This window comes from Triticum aestivum, chromosome 2B, assembly GCF_018294505.1.
Source record: "Triticum aestivum cultivar Chinese Spring chromosome 2B, IWGSC CS RefSeq v2.1, whole genome shotgun sequence".
In the NCBI taxonomy this organism is placed as follows: Eukaryota; Viridiplantae; Streptophyta; class Magnoliopsida; order Poales; family Poaceae; genus Triticum; species Triticum aestivum.
In genome coordinates this window covers 344,723,390-344,742,927 of record NC_057798.1, presented here as the reverse complement: position 1 = coordinate 344,742,927, position 19,538 = coordinate 344,723,390, and the positions used below count along the sequence as shown (strand labels likewise).

Here is a 19,538-nt window from a genome sequence, read left to right as displayed (position 1 = left end):
ATGCTTATATTTTAAATATTGTCGCTTATTAGCCAGCATGTTGCCACATAGCTGAGGAGTCAATTTAGATGAATATCAATTCATCTGGCTAAAAAGGACAAGCTTAGTAAGATCCCAGAGAGGAAGACGAGGGATATTGGCCAAGTCAAATGCATCAAGGACGGAACAGGCCAACTCTTGGTGAAGGACGAGGAGATTAAGCATAGATAGCGGGAGTACTTCGACAAGCTGTTCAATGGGGAGAATGAGAGTTCTACCATTGAGCTGGACAACTCCTTTGATGAGACCAGCATGAGTTTTGTGCGGCGAATCCAGGAGTCTGAGGTCAAGGAGGCTTTAAAAAGGATGAAAGGAGGCAAGGCGATGGGCCCTAATTGTATCCCCATTGAGGTGTGGAAAGGTCTCGGGGACATAGCGATAGTATGGCTAACCAAGCTTTTCAACCTCATTTTTCGGGCAAACAAGATGCCAGAAGAATGGAGACGGAGTATGTTAGTACCAATCTTCAAGAACAAGGGGGATGTTCAGAGTTGTACTAATTACCGTGGAATTAAGCTGATGAGCCATACAATGAAGCTATGGGAGAGAGTCATTGAGCACCGCTTAAGAAGAATGAAAAGCGTGACCAAAAATCAGTTTGGTTTCATGCCTGGGAGGTCGACTATGGAAGCCATTTTCTTGGTACGACAACTTATGGAGAGATATAGGGAGCAAAAGAAGGACTTGCATATGGTGTTCATTGACTTGAAGAAGGCCTATGATAAGATACCGCGGAATGTCATGTGGTGGGCCTTGGAGAAACACAAAGTCCCAGCAAAGTACATTACCCTCATCAAGGACATGTACAATAATGTTGTGACAAGTGTTCGAACAAGTGATGTCGACACTGATGACTTCTCGATTAAGATAGGACTGCATCAGGGGTCAGCTATGAACCCTTATCGTTTTGCATTGGTGATGGATGAGGTCACAAGGGATATACAAGGAGATATCCCATGGTGTATGCTCTTTGCAGATGATGTTGTGCTAGTTGACGATAGTCGGACGGGGGTAAATAGGAAGTTAGAGTTATGGAGACAAACCTTGGAATCGAAAGGGTTTAGGCTTAGTAGAACTAAAACCGAGTACATGATGTGCGGTTTCAGTACTAGGTGTGAGGAGGAGGAGGTTAGCCTTGATGGCCAGGTGGTACCTTAGAAGGACACCTTTCGGTATTTGGGGTCAATGTTGCAGGAGGATGGGGGTATCGATGAAGATGTGAACCATCGAATCAAAGTCGGATGGATGAAGTGGCGCCAAGCTTCTGGCATTCTCTGTGACAAGAGAGTGCCACAAAAGCTAAAAGGCAAGTTCTACAGGACGGCGGTTCGACCCGCAATGTTGTATGGCGCTGAGTGTTGGCCGACTAAAAGGCGACATGTTCAACAGTTAAGTGTGGTGGAGATGCGTATGTTGAGATGGATGTGTGGCCACACGAGGAAGGATCGAGTCCGGTATGATGATATACGAGATAGAGTTGGGTAGCACCAATTGAAGAGAAGCTTGTCCAACATCGTCTGAGATGGTTTGGGCATATTCAGCGCAGGCCTCCAGAAGCTCCAGTGCATAGTGGACGGCTAAAGCGTACGGAGAATGTCAAGAGAGGGCGGGGTAGACAGAATTTGACATGGGAGGAGTCCGTTAAGAGAGACCTGAAGGATTGGAGTATCACCAAAGAGCTAGCCATGGACAGGGGTGCGTGGAAGCTTGCTATCCATGTGCCAAAGCCATGAGTTGGTTGCGAGATCTTATGGGTTTCACCTCTAGCCTACCCCAACTTGTTTGGGACTAAAGGCTTTGTTGTTGTTGTTGTTGTTGTTGTTGTTAGTAGGTGGAGTCGTGGAGTGATGTAGGGCCGAGGGTAGGAGGGGGAAGAATGTATGTTGTAAGTAAATATCACTAAAATGCATTGACTTCATAATCAATACTATAGCATTATTATTTAATATTCTGTAGCAACGCAACGCCCTGTGTATTTAGCTACACAGACATGGTTTCCAATTTAATAAAATTATTTTAGATTGTTTGCTCCATGTATGTGAACACTCAATGTAGTGCCAATGACTTTCTTAATTAATTTGGCTACCTCTAGATGTACGGTGTTCATGTGTTGTCGGTCATCTTATGTTAGAAACTACTAAATTTGTCTTTAATCCACTTCTGTTATCTCTGTCGAATGCGTAGTGAGGATTGTTGGAATCTCCGCATGTTCTAGCATACAGTATCCATATTAGGGTGAGATGCTTAATACATTACCATGTGAGTTGTGACAAACCTAATCACTTCTCTCGAAATGTATGTTTTATTGTGCTTTACCGAAAAAGGCTTTCACCCCGCTTTATATATAAAGCATAGATCAACATCATCCGGAACAAACGCACGCCAACACCACACACACCCAAGGCAGGATACATAAGCGCTCAACGCAGCAATACCACCCATAGCACACTACCACGAAGAGATGAAGCCGCATACAACGAACCGTGGACTCCAAGGCAGCGCCTTCAGGAAGGATACGACACCGGAGCGCCGCCACCGCCCGATTCGAGGATCAGAGTTTCCTCTGGAGCCGCACGACGGGCGGTGAGAGCCGCGACGACGCCTTCAAGAAGGAAACGAGCTTCGCCGTCGTCGGTCCATCCGAAGATAGAGCAGGTTTTCACCCCGGCCAACACTCACCGCCATCGAACGCTACACCCCGGCTACCACGCCGCCCACACGGCCATGGCCACCGGGCAGCGCCAAGACACGGGCTCTGCCCAAGAGCATCGTGCTACCACCACCAGGGCCGCCGCCCCGGCATCCAAGACCTTGACACCACCGCACTCGAGACCCGCCGCTACACCAACCAAAGAGACGAGCTGAAAAGGACCCGCCTTTGCACCCCTGGTCCACCCCCAGCGTCGAGACCCAATAGGTCGGCCAACACTGGCATCCATCGGCCCATCCTGCAGCCCGAGCGCAAGACGAGTTCGGTCCTGCAGCACCGTGGGGGGGGGGGGACAAGGTCAGTCCTACTACATCATGCGCAAGACGAGCTCGGTCCTACGGCACTGTGCGCGAGACGAGCTCGGTCCTGCTGCACCGAGCGCGAGACGAGCGATGGACTGCGGCTGGGAAAGGGCCAGCCCTTCGAAGGGAGTAGTGAACGGGCGCCGAGGAGATGGGGTGAAGGCCGAAACGGTCCGATCGCAGACAAGCCGACGCCGGAGAAGCCGGCCGCCGCAAGCAGATCCGCCAAGCCACCATGAAGCCGCCACGACACCAGGAGTCCACCACCGCCGAACCTCCACACGTCGCCGCCCACGGCCGGAGCAACGACCACGGCGGCCGTTGCCCTACCCGCATCGCCCGGTGAGCTCCTAGCGCCGGAGCCACCGCTGCCACGCGTCGCCGGCCGACCCCCACTGCCAGATCCAGTCGGATCCAGCGGGAGGTTGACCGCGCGCCACCTCCCGAGATGGGAGCGCCGCAGCCGCCCCGCTGCGCGCGGGATCCAGGGCGCCGGCGCGCCGCCACCAGCCGGCCGCCCCGCGAGTCCGCCGTTGTGCCGCTGAACCCTGCGATGTCCAGCGCCGCCGCTCGAGGAGGCCGTCCCGCGCCGGCGTCCCACGAGCAGGGAGGAGAAGGGCCCTGCCGCCGCCACGCCCATCGGGCTTTGCCCGACGGAGCTCGCCGGCGGCGGCGGGGGAAGGGGAGGTAGGCGAGGCCGAGGGCCGCGGCAGCAGAGGTTGCCCCCCAGCGTGCGCGGGCGCGTCGCGGGGTGGGGGGGTGGGGGGTGGGAGGAGAGTGGGGGAGCGGGGCGGGCCTGGAGGCGCGCAGGCGACGGCGGCGGGAGCAGGCGAGGGTGCCAGCGGTGGCGAGGGTGGGAACCCTAGCGGGGGAGCAGGAATACTAGCTCCTACTCATTAAGTGACCTTCTTATTGTGCTTTCAGTCACCTTTATGTGGGAAATGATCCATCTTTGATTCACCATGGTCATTGCTGCCAAACAAGTAGTGAAGAATGTTGTCGCAAGATATCTAACTCTTCACAATCCATGTTAAAGGAAGGCACATAGTATACGGCCATCTTGTGAAATTGGTTGGACAAAGGTTGTTACCAATGTCATTTGTTCTTATTGCTTGGTTTACTATCTCAATAATCATATTAATAAAAAAGAAAATGCTCATCATGTGTAACCTTTGATGCCGAGAACCATGATGGAGATTCAGCGGACGTTAAGAAGATACAACACATTGTGTGTAGTGGAGATAATTTGAGAGGTAAGAAGAATGAGAACATGGGAGGAGAAATACAATGCCTTGTCGTGTTCAGGGTTGTGCACTTGAGGAGGCACTTGGACTTGGGGCCGGAGACAATTTAAGTGGTAAGAAGAATGAGAACATGAGGACAAATAGAGTGCATTATCTTGTTTAGGGTCGTGCATTTGAGAACGAGGCACTTGAAATGAAAAAAAAACATGATGGGGTGTGGTGGTTTCAAGAGTGAAATGTACATTTTGGGGGCTCGAGTCTTAAATTGCATTAGCTTTTGCACTTGTGGAGATAGAACTGGTGCACACTTTCTCCCCTCGGTGGCGGTGGCGGATCGGCTCGAACACGGGGGGAGGGGATTAGGGCAGAGAGCGGGGCGGCTGGCGGGGGACTCCTTGGTGGTCTGTGGGGAAGTACGGGGTGAAGGAGAGGGGGCGCCATGATGAAGGTGAGGTGGGATTTATCCGGTTTTAAAGGATTAGGCTCTAACGAGAAATGTCTCTCTACGGCGGAAAAAGAGAAGGGTGTGTCGTGGGGTGGTTTTTTTTTTGTTGGATCTACGTGTTGGAGATAACTTGACTGATAGTCAGGACAACCACATTTCTCCCCCACATATGGTCTGGATTTGAGCGAGCCCGGACTGTCCAGACGGTTAAATTTTGGGGAGCCCGTCGGGCATCCGTACACGCCCAAGGCCCAAACGTAGGAGGAACAAAGGAGCTTCGGCCTTAATCATTTGTTTGATTTATTTGTATGCATTGTAGCCCGTAGCAACGCACGGGCATTCTACTAGTTGAACTTAACATACTCCCTCCGTTCCTAAATATTTGTCTTTTTAGAGATTTCAAATGGACTACCACATACGGATGTATATAGACATATTTTAGAATGTAGATTAACTCATTTTGCTCCGTATGTAGTCATTTGTTGAAATCTTTAGAAAGACAAATATTTTAGGAACGGAGGGAGTAGAAGAATGTTCACATGCAGAGAGAGAATCTCAAATCTTCAGTTTGATGACTGCAGTGTAATGCTGGGCTCTTATAACTATCACAGTGAACTGGCTTGAGGACAAGAAGCTTGACTTGTTGTACAAACTCTTATGGATCCAAAGTTACAAACATATTATAAACAATTTGTACGGTGTAACTTTAAAGTCTGAATCTCCTAACTTTTAACCACAAAATTATCAACTCGACTTATTTTGCTGTCTCACATGGTACAACAACAACAATAGATATTAGTATTACCTAAAGCTATTGCACAACAGTACTAGTTTACATACTAGTAAATAGATACAAAGAAGTGTAACATAACATTGGTAGCTCATGTCCAAGGACCTTTACAGCAACGAGTCCGTCTTTGCAGGTAGCCTCCTGAAGAAGTTTACTGGCGCTGCGGGCACCTTGTGGCGAAACCGTGGGTGCCTCATCCAGAAGAAGCCAAGGCAGAGCGAAATCACTTGAAATGGTGTAATATACAGTATAATTGCAGTGAAGAGGCAAAATAATAAGAACATGGCTGTTGCTCTTGGGTCCCTCCAGCTCAGCAGTGACTGCAATCTCTCACCCTGAGTTGCGATGTCGCCAACAACTGTCTGTATCCTGCCTGCAACGTGTCGTAGCCTGTCATACCTCATCCTAATCAGGTCGGCGCTCTTGGAGGTTGGGAACGTGTCAAATTCCTCATCAAGCTCGTCTGGATGAGCAACATCCGCATAGGATATCCTTGTGTTCATATGTGGTGGGACACGTGGCCGGAACCGATAATTCCACAGCCCAATCAAGAACATGTAGAGGAAGATGGTGGGAAGGATAAGGTCTGGATAGAAGACGAGCATGATGAAGAGTACATGGACCAAGACTGAGGTGACTGGGTTTTTCCACTGGCAAACGTCACCAAACCACTTCCCTGCAGCAATGAATCCAGAGAAGACTTGCATCAGGCGGAAGAAGTTTGCTTTGCTTCGTCGCATGCTCCACAGGTGGGAGCGTGCGTCTGACATGAACTCGACAACTTCCCTGCGAACTGGTGGTTCCATGCGCCCCAGGCGCTGTGCAACAAGCTGAACAGCCTGGTGGCGTAGCATTTCCTGCTGGACTATGGACAGTGGCTGGGCGTAGTGCATCTTGGGCAAGAGAGGACGTGAGTATGTAAGGAACACATTGAGCAGGGATGTGACTGAGAACCTGATAGCAAGGTGGATCTCACCCATCTTTTTAACACCTGATGGGTGGAGGACAAGCAGGGGATATGTGTGCGTGTACACCCGCCTAGTCTCAAGGGTTGAGATCCTGATTCGGACTTTCCCAATGGGTTTATCCATATGACTCTGGTTGTGGCTGTGGCTGTGGCTGTGATTGTTGTTGTTGTTGTTGTTGTTGTTGTTGTCTCCTCCTATGTGGCAGTTGTCAAACAGACCAATGGTGAGTACCGTTCCATGGTCAAAGACATCCCATGTATACTGCTCATTGAACCGAGGGTTCAAGTTGTCAACAATTGTGCGTGTCCGCACCCATTTATGACCATACTTGGCAACACAATATGGATCACATGACCCCCTTTCTTGCCTGGTCTTTGTTGGGTTGAGGCCATTTGCACTTAGAATCCCAACTTCAAGCAACCCAATTGGTGGCTTCCACAACTGCTTCATTGTTGGCCGGAGATCGCTACAATACTGTGTTGACTCATCAAGCACATGATAACCACCTTCAAGGCAAATACGAAGGTTCACCTTTGCGTAGAATTTGTCTTCCTTTAGCTGGTTCACATCAATCAGCCCTGGCCTTCTGAGATCGAACCACAACGGTCGTACTAGTGCCTTGTGGTCAGCCCTCTTTTGAATCCTTGCGAGAGGTATCATGGTTTCACCAATCACCTCATCTTTGTTCTGTGCAACACGATTTTCTACTTGTATGATCAAGTCATCCTCAAAAGGCTCTGCTGCGACAAACATCATTTCTTCATTCCACATGAAGTTCTTGGTTGGTGAGCGGACTTGCCTTGTCTTGAGCAGTTGGTGACCCAGCCTCACCTTTACAAACACATCAGGTATGTGGTGGTGGTGTTCCATTGTGAATATATCCTGTGCCTCAATTACATTGACCCTGAGGTACCACATTCTCGGTGTAGGGTAGACCTTTCCACGGATATAGTTGTGAAGATGGGAATCTATTGGTGTTGTTCCTGCATGAATGGCACTTGGGAAGCATTCATCTGCTTGGGTTCCGTACCAGACTGCAAGCATCAGCTCCCCTCTGTCCCTCATCCCATCCTTGCCCATAAGGCGATACCACTCTGGCGCCAATGGGCTGTCAGGAGGGACCCTTACAGGTACCTCATTCAGGTCAAGCATCACCCGACCGACATAGTCATCCCGAAGGATGTCCTTGTCCTTGACAACAACTTCAAGTGTCGATGACTGCACTACTTCTTTAGGGAAGGCAAACACCTCATCCCACTCAGGCCTCTGGTTCTTCTCAAAGAACTTTGTTTTCATTTTATAGTTGCCAAGGTGCACCTCAACATAAGGGTCAAGACTCCCAGTGAGGTCCATGTGGGGCAGTTCACGGGCCTTGACGACACGCACAAAGAGGATTTGCATCTTCTCCACAAGGTCATATGCCCCGGCCTTCTCACCAGGCATCACCCGGCCGTGAATAATACGCCCACCACCAAGCGTTGGGCTTGTCTCCTTGAGCTGAAAGTCTACAGGCTGCTGTGGACCTGCGGAATACATCCTTGCTACCTGAGGCTGAGGGGCTTCAGTTTTCATCCCTGCAGCAGCCGAGTAGCTTCTCTGTTGCTGCTCTCCATATGAACCCTGACCTTGTGCGTAGTATTGCTGCCCGGCCATGGGTGGTGGACGCTGCTGCTGCTGTTCCCGTGGCAAGTGTTGGAATTGTCTGACTTGATTTATCCTGGTGTCTTGGAAAGGATTTGGGATAGCATTGGCAACAGCCTGCTCTTGGGCGGTGGTGGGCGTGCTTGCGAAATCAAAATCCTGACCTGGAGCAGACACCCTCACAGACGGATCATCTGTAAGGAAAACTCTGAGGCCAAGCTCACCACGTGCACGTGATAAGATGGTGCGCTTCTCCAGGGGGTAATGCAGGGGCGCAGCATCAGCTTGGCTGACAAAGGATGTGCCGGAGATGCGAACCTTGCCGAGGCAAGTCTTGTTGTTGCTGGCGCGGTTTGCATGGTACACATACGCCTCGAGCTCTTTTTCTTGGAGACGAGATGGATCTGATATGTTGAAGAAGAACTGCTCGTTCCACACAGGGTTGATGTCGCTGTCTTTGATGGCCGTGCGAAACTTCTGGCCATCAAATTCAACCTCTACAAAGGCATTGGCTGTGCCCTGCTCTTTGGGGAGAAGGTCATGAGCACTGACAACCTCGACGCCAAGCTTTAGATTGTTCATCATGATGGCGCGCCACCACTGATATTCTGAAACAAGAAGCAGCATATGTACTATTTAGAAATACTATGTCAATGCAAAACTTGAACAGATTGTAACTGCCGGTTGGACAACTGTTACAGCAAAGGAGAAAATGCACATGGCATTAGTTTAGTTGGTTGGACAACTGTTGCAGCAAGGAAGAAAGTTGTGCAAGCTCTGGAAGTAGTAGTTGGTTGGAGAAATATTCTTTCTTGCCTATGCCGACAAGTTTTTTACTTTGGCCCATCTACCAAGGAATCCACGGACGGAATCATATAGGAGTATCAGTTAGAGTATTTAGTACTAGTACTAAATGTTGCAATAACTGGTCTCGCCAAAAATACTTGGTCCCGAGGAATCGAATCAAATCAAATCAAATATTGGTCTAGCAGGAATCCGCGGTCTGTTTGAAGATATCAGACACTGAAAGTTGAAAAGGAAATGTTCGTACGTGGTGATGCCCATGAATACTTTGTCCCAAGGAAACAAAGATTGGTATCATGAATATGCTGGACGTGACAAGCATATCGGGCACTAAAAGTTTACTAGAAAGTGTTGACAACAACAGAAAGTATAAACAAGGAAAGTGTTTTTGATTTCTGCAGATCCCATTTGGTACATAGCACTTCCGATGTAGTAGATCCTGCCTCTATTGTGTGTGATTGGTGTATTGTATTGTGCTTCAAGTCTTTGGAGCTTGTAACTGGGGCAATCATTTACCCACCAAGTGTTTCTTTCCCATGCAATGCAGAATGGTGATGACATGTGAGGAGGTAGACCTAATCACAGATTTTTAAATTCAAAAAATCCAGACAATTGCATGGATAAGAATAATGTGGTGATACAAGCAAGGTGTGGCCATGAGCAGCAAGTGGTGGTAGACCAGACATGTGTGCGGGGATAGCGAGAGGCCACCGGCCGCTTCCTTTCTGATTGAGACGTCCACTGCAACCACACAGGATTGCAAATCAACAGCACCAAAAGAAGAGGCACTGGTATGCAGACATGGAACGGGTTAGGTCCTATAGTGACTACTATGCCTATGACTCTGTGCATCACTCGGTGCAGAGGCCGAAGGTGTTCCCCTTGTTTCGAAAAAAAAGTGACTACTATGCCTATGTGGGTTATTGAGTTTTAGAACCTAACAGATGCAAAAAAAAAAATACATAAAAAAGGCACAAGGTTTGTTTGCTTGAAAGACGCAAACTCAGCAAGAATAGGTGATGGCACCAAGGCAAAAATAAAGCAGCACAAGTCACACGTCAGAAAAGTAGCATCTGAATTATTCAATTGAACACTTATGGGATGTGGGTACATCATGGACCAAAAGGTAGGCAGGTGATGGGGCTTCGCTATGAGATATGGCCATTGAGAGCTTGGGGAAGTTGTCCATGATGTTGAGTCCAACGGATATCAGAATCAGGCAATGAATACCACCAAATCCATTGGTATCACCGGAGAATTCGGCAACTTCATTAATTGCTAAACCGTACTACTACTACTCCTACAAGCAGCATGCCAGACGAGGGAGTAGATCTAGATTGAGAAAAACAAAAATCATAAGTATTACGCACTAGGTAGCTTTATCAAGGGCCCCAAATTGAAACAAGAAGAACTTAGGACTCCTTTTGCACCTAGAATAGAATTTGTTTAGTTTCCCCACGATAGCCTGTTTATAGTGTGTGATTTTCACAAGAACATTAGGGACAAGCTTCTATCTATAGGACTATATACTAGTAGTAACAAATAGGGCGCAAACCAGTTGTGATGGTGAATCCGCAACCCAGATGGTTTTGTGACAAGTCAATTTCTCATCCCTAAACAACCATGGCTCACACAATAATAACAGTAGAAATGGGACTCAAGTTTTGGATCCAGATATGGCGACCAAAACTCATCAGCAGTCAAACTTGAGCAAATCCAATAAAGAATTAGCGAAGAAGAGAAGGGAGCAGACTAAGCTTGACCTATCTATCATCCATCATGGCCAAAGACACCACAGGAAACTGACGAGAGAGACAAAGCTTTGCAAATTAGAGACGGAGCAAGTAGTGACCTTTGATGTTGTTCAGGCAGGCAGCATGCAGCTCGACCTTGATTTGAAGAACAAGAGAGGAGCGGCCGGACTATCCAGCCTGCTCGCTGCGAGGACAGCGGACAACTTGTCAACACGCACAGAGAGGGAGAGGGAGAGGAAGAGGGGGTCAAGTTGTTGGGTGCGAGAAACACATTGTTTGGCTGTGCTTCTTGTGGCCTGCTGCTGCTGCTGGGTAGCGTGGTTGTTGGGTGCAGTTGCCGTGTTGGATTAGCAGATGTTTTAATTTATTTATTTTGAGAAATTTAGCGGATGTTTTAATTGGGGTGGAACGGGAGGAAACGGAGCGTGTGAACTGTCAAAGACAGATTGATAGCACCCCCGCAAAAAAAAGAGACAGATTGATAGCAAAAGGCCAACGCATAGTTTTTTTGTGTCCAAGACATGGTTTAAATGTTTAATACCCGCTGAGAAAGAAAATATATGGTGCGTGCGTCTCGTAGGCTCATTTTTTTTTGCGGGGTAGGCTCATTTTGTTGTTATTACAAAAAAATGCATGTGGCAACATAACTTATAAGGAAACTACCATCTCAGCATATTTATTTGGCACCACTCTGGCCATGATGTACTCCAATTTTTCAACGTACTGAATTGTCATATGAGAATCTTTAGAGCATCTCCAATAAACGGTTCATATGTAAAAATAACCAACTTTTAAAGCTTCGAGAGCAAGAGACGCTGCTCCAACAAATGATTCATATGTAAAAAAAAATTACATCGCCGCCTTCCGGAGATGTAAAATACAACATACATCTGATGTAAAATCGTGGCCGCCCGCGAAACCACCAACCGCCTGTTCATTTCATTTCCCTGCCCGCTCGCGACCCGCCCGTCCGGGCCCCGTCGCCGCCACCGCTGCCGCTGCGACGAACTCGCCCTCCGCGACCGCGTCCATGCCCCCCCCCTCGGCGGCCCGGATTCGCGCCACCCCGGCCGGTCGTCACCGCGCCGGCGGTTCCTACAAAGGCGACGAAGGCACGAGGCGGAGGCAAACGACTGGCTAATCGTGGCAGCAACTCGACCGAAAGTGCGGCTCGGCCGGCCAAAATCTTGAAGGCAGCCGCGGCGGCTCGGGCCGATGATTCGCAACCAAGGCCGGCGGTGTCCTCCAGTAGCCAAGGAGTCGTTCCTTGACCTCCGCCGCCGCCGCCCGTGGAGGAAGATGTGGCCACACCGATGGCCACCGCCTCCAACATGTTCGATGATATGTTGCAAAGGGAAAAAAAATCTTTTGTGCTCTCGTTTGTTGTTTCAAATTGAATGTGATGTTGAATGTTTGTACGTCCAATTGTAGTCTTGATGATGAAGCTTTCATGCACGCGACAAATGTGGCAAATGATGATTATGTGTCACACAAGTATGTGTCACAAGAATATGAAACTCAATATTGTGATGACAATCTTGACATGGACGATGAGGGCTTTGTTGCTAAGGGAAGAAGCGGAAATTATACGAATGTGGAGGATGTGTTGATATGCACCGCATGGAAGAAAGTCTCAAGATGCATCCGTTGGAAGCGACCAAACGATAACGAGACTTCACCACTTCGCAACATCGACAAAGAAGTCGGTGATGATGATGATTGTACCATGATTCACAACGACGGTGGTGTTGATGACCCGTATGAATGATATTCATGTGTAATTTAATTTGTAGGGCGAAAAACTTTCATTAGGACGATGCACTTTTGGTAGAGGGATTTGAAACTATGATGATGATGATGCACTTTTGTTAGGGATTTGAAACTATGATGATGATGCACTTTAATTTGAAAATTTAAGTGATATTTCAATGCAAAACCGCGGATGTACAACGGCTGAACAGCAACCGCGCGGCCGGCTGCTGGTTTTACATCTTCGTTTTGTACCGTCTGTTGGAGTTCCTCTTTTACATCTTTGTTTTGAACCATCTCTTGGAGTGGAGCCTTTTTCGGAGATGTAAAAAGCACTTTTTGGTGCTCCAAATTTTTACATCACCGATTTCGAGCACCAAAATGTACATCATCTATTGGAGATGCTCTTAAGAGATTGATAGAGAGTTGTTGCTAATCATGGCCTATTTCGTGTTGAACGCTTTACGGTCATGGGCGCTCCGCCGCAGTTGTTAGTAGGTTCTGATGAGGAGTAGTCCTTTGGAAAAATGGCCGGCTAAGGGCATCTCCAAGCAACCGGTAAATTTTCTCCCGCATTCGTCTGTGGGCCGGGTAATCAATCCGCGGACACGCATGTGGGAGGTTGTCATCCAACCGCAGTCGCATATATCCGGTCTTCCCATTTTTCAAGTCTGCATGATCAAATGACTACATTCATAGGGTACAAACGTTCAAATAGCCGCATGCGGCAGTAGTTCAAATTTTAGAAAGTTCAAATATTACATCCCAATATTGTTTTCCCCTTTAACCGCCCACTGATGTTCAATCGGTTCTTCCTTCGGTTGCTCGTGAGTTGGTCGATACCAAATTTGATGATGCATTTGAATAAACTCTTAAAATGTGAGCGGATTTTGGTCTGAAAGTTGGATAGGATCACCCATGTTCTCAAATTTTAGAGTTGCGGCAGCATCGTCACCCTCATCCTCGACGATCATGTTGTGCATGATCACACAACATGTCATCACCTCCCACAAGGTCTCCAGATCCCATTGTTTAGCAGGTCCATGAACAACTGCAAAACAGACCTGCAGAACTCCAAATGCCCCCTCGACATCCTTTCTAGTTGCTTCTTGTCTTTGGGCAAAGTGAGCCTTTTTTGGCCAACTAGGTTAGACATGGGGCTGACAAAGGTAGCCCATGGAGGAAGGTACCGTCAACCAGATAGTAGCCCATGTTGTACTCATGTCTACTGACGGTATAGTGGTAAGGAGGAGCTTTTCCTTCGGTTAGCCTCGCAAGCAATGGTGATCGTTGCAGCACATTGATGTCGTTGTGAGAGCCAGGCATGCCAGAGAATGCGTGCCAAATCCAAATATATTATGATGCAACTGCTTCAAGAATTATGGTGGGCATCTTAACATGACCCTGATATTCCCCTTGTAAAGCCTTCAAGCAGTTCTTCCATTTCCAATGCATGCAATCAAGAGATCCAAGCAAACCTGACCACCCTCTTGCTTCTGAGATTGCCAAGAGCCTCTTGGTGTCCGCCACAGTTGGTTCTCTCAGGTATTGAGGTCTGAACACCTTGACCACGGCAGTTGCAAACATGACCATGGCATCTCCGCATGTGCTCTCAGACATCCATAGGTACTCGTCCCACGAATTAGCGAGCGTGCCATATGCAAGCATCCGGAGTGCGGTCGTGCACTTCTGGTAACCAGAGAATCCAATCGTTCCCACGGCGTCCTTCTTCAGGATGAAGTAGTCATCATAGGACCAAACGCCCATGGCACAAACGATCGAAGACAGTCTTGCGCATCCGATTACGCTGGCGAAAATGGTCAGCGAAGAGTGCATCAGGGGCGAAGTAGTCAACCATCAGTGTCAAATGGTTGGAAGCCCTGTTGCGGTTGAGCACTGGATGACCCTTGATCGAGCCCTTGAAATTGAGAACATGCTCCTCCGCACGCTCTGCAACTTCAAGGACCGCCTGCATTATCGCCGTCTCATCTGAGTACTCCTCCTCATCCGACGAGCTGTCAGATGACTCAACAAATTGCTCGTATATGTACTCCAACTCGCAATCCATTGCTAGAAAGAAGAAGGAAAAACTGTTTTTAGCTCCGGCGATTCATTGAACTGTTGCCGGGCACGGTGAATATAGTAGTAGCATATGGTATCTGGCGGGGCGGTCGGGGGACAGGGGTTGAACGACAACGGCGAAGAAGCGGGGTGGAGCCTTGCTAGAGCGCCAGAGGTCACAGAGACGTAAAATTCCGGCAAGGGTGTGGCGTGGCGGCCAGGGTGGTGGAGCGGCGGCGAAGGTAAGAGAGAAAGAAGGAAGAAGAGAAATAGGGAGGATGGAGGCACGGGGTCCGGGAAGGGTTTTAGGTGGGCTGAGGGTGTCGGAGTCCTATGCGTCTGTTGTCCGGACTATCGAAAAGCTCTCCCACTTTGTCTCAGTTTGCCGGAAAAAGTACGTCCGGACCGCATTGAGACCGATATGCCCGCGTTGGATGGCTTCCGTGGTCCGGACAGCACGATCCGAACGGATGCAGGCGATTTGCGGGTCCACCTTGAAAATGCCCTAATGCCTATCTAGCATTGTATTTCAGTGTTGTTGGCTTCTTTGTCTTTCTTCTATAAAACTAGTTGACCCGTACGCCAAATGGCGCGAAGACCCATTAAACCCATGTTCACGATGAAAATAATTTTCTTTAGTAAGGACAAACGATGTATACACCCATTGTAGTTTGGTAGTCGAAAGTTATATATAAAATTAAACCTATGCTTAGTTGGTTTAGTTGTGGCCCTTGAATCCACATGTGTTTTGGAAAGAAAACATGGTTTAATTGATTTCGTTGTGGGCAAGCAGGTCCTACACATTTTAATTTGGTAGTACACAATCTCAATGAAGACCACATCGACCTGAAAATATGTGTATTTTCAAGTAATTTCCTGTTGCGCCATTATAGATGAATTTTTTTAACACAGTACAAACGCAAGCGCTCATATATACGCACATACACTTACCCCTATGAACGCACACACTCACACTCTACCCCATGAGCACCTCCAAAAGAACCGGCATATCATCTTGAAATTTACAAAGTCATCGTAGCCACCTCGTCGTCGATGGGAACGTCTCCTCTCACTGAATGCGCATCGCCAGAAATCCTAAAATAAATGCGAGCACCAGGACTTAAATTCTGATGGGTTAGGGATACAATAGTCCCTCTAACCATCCAACCACATGTTGGTCTGCATTAGAGATGGATTTTAGTTAGTTGTGGGCAAGCAGGTACGTAAACATTTTAATTTGGTAGTATAGAATCCCATTGAAGACCACGTCGCGTTGAGAGTAATCTCTTGTTGCGCCATCAGAGACCCACTGAACACCATTTGTGCTTTCGAAAAAAATCCACTGTCAATAGCACTATTTGTCTACTACATGCTTCATAGAAGTGTTTTGATTGTTCATAACTTTTATATGATTGTTGTCCTCTCATAATCTGATAAAACATATATGTTCCGTCGACCACCCACATGAAAAGGAAAGTAAAATACTTCTGTTACTTTGAAAATGACCTCAGGCTCAACTCACATATGTCATTAGATAAGCTCATCGAGACTGAATTCCCTGACCGACCATTGATACATCATCCCCACACTTCTGGTTCTGTTCTTTGTAACATGGACTATTTACATGTGGCACACACTGTTGGCGCTTTTCAAAGAAGTTAGCATGTGAAAAGTAGCAGAACCAGTACAGTAGAAAAGGCCATAGTTACTGAACTGGTCGTGCATGGCCGTGCATGTACATACTCTCTCCGTTCCCAAATACTTGTCTTTCTAGGCATTTCAAATGGACTCAACATACGGATGTATGTAGACATATTTTAAAGTGTAGATTCACTCATTTTGCGCCGTATGTAGTCACTTGTTAAAATCTCTAGAAAGACAAGTATTTAGGAATGGAGGGAGTAGTACATAAGCTGAATGTTCAACGCCACAGAAACCCCAAATGTTTTCTATTCTTCAGCCTCTAATGCGCCCTGATAGAAGGCTTTATCAAGATAGAGACTACACCCGAGAACTACTGCCACAACCTCATCCATAAATGAGATCTATCGAGCATTTTCTGCAATAAATTAAGTAAAGTTTACCAAGAATCCCAACCCATATGTCTCTCCCCTCTCCTGCAACTCACACAACAAGTATAACAATCAGTATATATGGACACAGCTGCATGAGAGCACATCAAGGAATAACAGAAAAACACATCAATCAGGATGCTTGTTCAGTATACACACTTCCGCAAACATTATCTTCTCCTTTTCATATTTGATTTCTAGCACATAATAAACACCGTCATCCATATTTCAAAGTCTTGGTTGTTAATTTTGCATCATGTGTGTGGCAATCTGGGTTCAGCAAAAGCTCTGAATCTTTTCCTGATAATCTTAGTGTTATAACATAGTCTTCTCTGCCAAAGTTATAAGCTAATGATAATATGCTACATAAATAAAAAAAATAACCAGAGATGAGATGAACCACAAAATTGAGCTTGTAGTACAAATACCAACTACAAACACCTTATCGCAGCTTATAAGGAAATCATTTTGTCAAGCGTATAGTACAAAAACGAAGTACTCTATAGAAACATATACTCCCTCTGTTCCAAAATAGTTGTCGTTGGGGAACTTCTCCGACCAGGTGAAAACAGGAAAAAGTACCAAACTACCCTCAATTTGAAATTCTTGTCGCCGGGGATCTTCGTCTTCCTCCATCGCTCCTCCCCTCCGCCAGGCTCCACCCCACTGCTGCAGCTCCGGCATCCGCCCGCAGCTCCCTCGCCGGCCGCCTTCCTCCGCTCCAATTGAGAGCCCAAACTCATACGCAACTCCCTCGCCGTCCGCCACAGCCTCCAGCCGCCCGCGACTCCTGGCCTCCGCGCCACCCGTGCTCCTCCCTGCACCGACCAGCAGCAGCGCCGCCCGTGCTCCTCCTCCTGCCTGAGCCTTCCAGCTCCTCGATTCAGGCACTGGAGCTCCGGATCCGGCCAATTGACCTCCGTCCGTGCTCCTCCCCGCACTGACCAACAGCAGCAGCATCGCAGCCTGTGCTCCTCCTCCTGCCTCAGCCTTCCAGCTCCTCGATTCAGGCATTGGAGCTCCGGATCCGGCCAATTGACCTCTGCCCGTGCTCCTTCCCGCACTGACCAACAGCAGCAGCCTGTGCTCCTCCCCGCCCGTGCGCCGCCTGTGCTGCTGTTTGAATTGATCAAAACTGTTAATCGCCAAAGAAATTGATCGCCGGAGTTGTACCACTTCTTCTCGCCACAGACAGAAATTGATCAGATGTGGTGATTGACCAGGACGTCTTCTCTGAAGAAATTGATCAGCCTTGGAAAGATCACCAAGATCGCCCGTGAAACAAGACGACGAAAACAGGACAGTAACCTGAAGATAATCACAAAGGCGGCTACTATTGCATCTTTCCTGTTTGTGTTTTACCTCCATGTGGAGGCAGTCGTGATCAATCAGACCATTTCATCTTCGTCCTGGATGGACAGACCAATCGATTAACTGAAACCCCGGCGGATGAGCAACTACCTAGACCCAATTTCAGTGCAGCTCATGCTTCTGATTTCTTATTTCTTTGGGGATTACTCCACCATTGCATGGCACTTCTGAATTCTTAACTCGAAATCGGAAGAAGTGGCGGCACCAACGAATCACTAGTCAATCGAAGTATTAACAGAATAACAGAGCAGGGAAGAGGAAGGGGGTGGGTGGGGGCCGGACCCGTGAAGATGACGAGGTCGGGGTCCTCGGTGCGGATGACGCGGTAGAGGAAGGCGGTGATGTTGAGGTCGGAGCAGCCGGCGACCTGCTCGGGCATCACGTCCTCGCACGCGGTGCTCCGCCCGTCCGCGTAGTGCATGTCCGCCACCTGCAGCACCTTGAACGTGCCGCCCTCCCGCCGGAACACAGCCCGCCGCCGCCAACCCTGAGGAAGCGGCGGATGACGCCAGCGGTCGGGCCCTTCTCCTCTGCAGCGAGTCGGAGATCCCCGCCACCCTGAGGAAGGTGGAGCAGCCGCGCTTCAGATCCAGCCGCCGTCTCGCCGAGCTCCCCCTCCCGCACCACGATCTCCACCTTGGCCTCCTCCTCCCGCTGCTCCAGCACGGATCGAGTACCGCCGCCCACGGATCGAGCACCGCCGCCACGAATCGAGCACCCCAACTGGTAAAAATGTCACCTTTCACCGACGAGAGGGAGGCGGGCTGCTAGGGTTATGGGTGGTGAGGTGCAAGACTGCGGTGAGGAAGACACCGACGAGAGGGAGAGGGTGGCGACTGGCCGGCGAGCGACTGGCCGACGAGAGGGCGAGCGGTCGGGGTCGGAGACAGCGAGAGCTGTCGGGGAGAGAGAGCGAGTGGTCAGGGAGAGAGTGAGAGCTGCAAGCGGTCGGCGAGAGAGCGAGAGGGAGGGCAAAATGGGAAAGTGAAGAAAAATCGCAACGTGACGATCGGTACACTAGTTTTCCCCAACGACAACTATTTCGGAACAGAGGGAGTAGATAGAAAGGCTCAATGGCAATGGGCATATCTGCAGCAGAGCCGCAACCTCAAGTATAATTGCCATACTTATCTACGTTAAAAAGGATAGAGAGTGACCCATGCATGTGCATTGAGGGATACACTAAAGTTAGTTATGTGCCTAAGCTTGGTTTGTGAAAAAGGCGAAACCAATTATTTATGTGCTTAACACACCAGCAAATCAAATGCAGCCTCCACTACATGTCAATAGTTCCAAGAAAAACAAATATCTAATATGATATTTAATTGTAAGCATACAACAAATAGTTCCACTCATAAATTGGTGTCGTCATTCCTCAAAATAGAATTTTTCAACCTTTCCATCCTTTTTAAATTACAACAAAGAGTATCACCGTTTAAGTTTCTAAGAAAAAAGAGAAGAAAAGTTGTGAACCATGGGTTCAACATGAGATTAGAACTTACAACAGCTACCATGGCGAGGAGCTGAGGATAGGGAAATGTGATAATTTCAAGGAGATAACTTTGTCTAGTTTTATATTCTACTCCCT

At 48.3% G+C, this 19,538-nt stretch overlaps 2 protein-coding genes across 3 annotated transcripts; both read right to left on the bottom strand.

Moving 5' to 3' along the window:
• Positions 1–5,360: 5,360 nt before the first annotated feature.
• LOC123044898 (FT-interacting protein 3) lies at positions 5,361–11,048 on the bottom strand. The gene is made up of 2 exons (XM_044467782.1): positions 10,796–11,048; positions 5,361–8,747 (listed from the first exon to the last, which is right to left on the bottom strand). The coding sequence occupies exon 2, from the start codon at positions 8,722–8,724 to the stop codon at positions 5,638–5,640; it is 3,087 nt and encodes a 1,028-aa protein (XP_044323717.1). The 5' UTR covers positions 8,725–8,747; positions 10,796–11,048; the 3' UTR covers positions 5,361–5,637.
• Positions 11,049–16,854: 5,806 nt separating this feature from the next.
• Positions 16,855–18,986, bottom strand: LOC123044897 (probable inactive purple acid phosphatase 29). 2 transcript variants are annotated; one of them, XM_044467781.1, is made up of 2 exons: positions 18,233–18,986; positions 16,855–17,692 (listed from the first exon to the last, which is right to left on the bottom strand). In XM_044467781.1, exons 1-2 carry the CDS (start codon positions 18,369–18,371, stop codon positions 17,586–17,588), a joined length of 246 nt encoding a protein of 81 aa, XP_044323716.1. In that variant the 5' UTR covers positions 18,372–18,986; the 3' UTR covers positions 16,855–17,585. The 2 variants fall into 2 exon arrangements, with proteins under 2 accessions (XP_044323716.1, XP_044323715.1); XM_044467780.1 differs by having other exon boundaries at positions 16,855–17,695; positions 18,233–18,984.
• Positions 18,987–19,538: the final 552 nt, after the last annotated feature.

Coding starts and splice junctions, on each gene's coding strand:
- LOC123044898 (XM_044467782.1), bottom strand. CDS start 8,724: ATGATGAACAATCTAAAGCTTGGCGTCGAGGTTGTCAGTGCTCATGAC.
- LOC123044897 (XM_044467780.1), bottom strand. CDS start 18,371: ATGCACTACGCGGACGGGCGGAGCACCGCGTGCGAGGACGTGATGCCC. Junction 17,696..18,232: donor CGACCTCGTCATCTTCACGG/GTCCGGCCCCCA, acceptor CAATTCAAACAG/CAGCACAGGCGGCGCACGGG.